Source organism: Toxorhynchites rutilus, chromosome 2, assembly GCF_029784135.1.
Source record: "Toxorhynchites rutilus septentrionalis strain SRP chromosome 2, ASM2978413v1, whole genome shotgun sequence".
NCBI classification, from domain to species: Eukaryota; Metazoa; Arthropoda; class Insecta; order Diptera; family Culicidae; genus Toxorhynchites; species Toxorhynchites rutilus.
The window spans coordinates 166,165,899-166,167,666 of record NC_073745.1 but is presented as its reverse complement, the minus strand read 5'-3'; the positions used below and the strand labels follow the sequence as shown (position 1 = coordinate 166,167,666).

The following is a 1,768-nucleotide window of genomic DNA, read 5'->3' as shown; positions in this document are numbered from 1 at the left end:
TGAATAGTCAGGAGCACACTGAAGTACTTCAGGATTACTTACTGCTGTTTTTGAATCAAAACCACCGTGATTATTGGGTTATCCGATAGGGTAACGCATCAGTAAATGGTTAGACTAAGCATACTATCGGTACTTCGCGTACCTGCAAGCATAAAATAGACCCCATTCGTGGTCCTTAGCTTCCTGTCCAGTAACTCCTATCCCTACCTCCCGGTGGTGCCGGCTGGGGTACGATTAGTGAACCACAGTGAAGATCGGGTAACCAACCTCTGTGGGATCTTGGTCATATGCTGACAGGGAAGGGGGCCTATCCGAGCGTCTTTTCACCATGGATGTGTTGTTTAAAACAGTGTTTGTTCCCATGTCAGGGGCTGCTGATCACTGTCTACGTGCCAGCGGGGACTCTAAAAAGAGCTGTGCACGCTGGTCCTCCGACGAGTCAGGCGGTTGGTGCAGGCCCTGCAAGCCATCAGTAAAAATGAAACGCACAGGAAAATCGGGACAATCGGACTAGACCCACGCAAAGAACACGGAATAGAGATTGGAAACTCGGAACATGAAACTACAAGTCTCGCAATTTTCTTGCAAGTACCCGAATTCTTTGGAAATTAAGAGCCTGCAATTTCAATCGTAAGGCTGCAAGAGGTGTGCTGGAAAGGTTCGATGGTGCGATCGTTCCAGGGTGGGTATACCATCTACCAGAGCTGCGGCACGTTGCTGCAACATACTCGCAGCGTCTTGAAGCTGCGTTGCCGGGGGTAGACGAACTGGATGCTGCTCCCCTCGATGGATGCTGGAGCACCTTGAAGACAGCAATTAGCAGCACAACAGAGCAGAATGGTTTGACGAGTGCCGAGCGCTCCTGAACAAGAAGGATGTAGCACGCGCAGCCATGCTGCAACGAGCGACTCGACAAAACGTGCAGAGAAGCAAACACATCTCTTTCGGGAAAAAGCGCCACCTGGGAGAGAAAGACTCTAGTCAGTTTATCTGCTTCGCTGACGACGTGGACATAATCGCTGGACACATTTGATACTTACCCATACTTTTGATTTGTTGATTGTTGTTTTGGTCGTGATTTTCACCGTCATTTCTTTGTGGTTTTCGGACCGTTTTCTATCTCGCTTCCGTGTCCATAGTATCTAGTAGTTACCAACGGTCGAGTACATACGTTTGTGCAGTGATTCGTCGTGCCGTCGTCATAAATTTTCAGTTTTCGTCAGTTTCGTGTTTTGTTTGCGGAGGAAAACAACAAACTCTATGTTCCACGTCGATTTATTATCCTGAAGCGACTTCTACTGGACACAAATCCAGACTATCGCCTTTAAGCTTTGGATCACTGATGTTCCGGTTGTATAACTGTAGGCGCTTCTAAAACCGGCTATTTACCGTCAACTAGTGAGACTATATACCCCTTAGAGACGAATGAACTGCAAAGTTTAAAGCCTCTTAAAAACAAAAAACAGGAAGTGGGTTATATCTATGGCATAACCACAAGGGTGACGTAGGACTATCGTTGATTTAGAGATCATTTGTTTGAAGTTGAATCTCAATCCATTCTGAATGAATGAATAAATGAATATTTGGGGGACTTCGAAAACGAGAGCGTTACGTTGGAGGCACAAGGTTTTATGCATCCAATATAGGATACGAAAAACCTTGTTCTGAAGAATAATCTTTAGAAGCTAACCTGCTAACTGTACTTGATTGACAAATCACAAACCCAAATGTATTATATGGATATTTTATGGATAGAAAAAATTAAAAT

General features: G+C 45.1%; 1 protein-coding gene across 1 annotated transcript; it reads right to left on the bottom strand.

Annotated features, from left to right (window-relative positions):
* Positions 1-562: 562 nt before the first annotated feature.
* LOC129766341 (uncharacterized) lies at positions 563-1,217 on the bottom strand. Its single transcript, XM_055766860.1, has 2 exons — positions 1,041-1,217; positions 563-961 (listed from the first exon to the last, which is right to left on the bottom strand). The coding sequence occupies exons 1-2, from the start codon at positions 1,089-1,091 to the stop codon at positions 563-565; spliced, it is 450 nt and encodes a 149-aa protein (XP_055622835.1). The 5' UTR covers positions 1,092-1,217.
* Between the last annotated feature and the right edge of the window lie 551 nt (positions 1,218-1,768).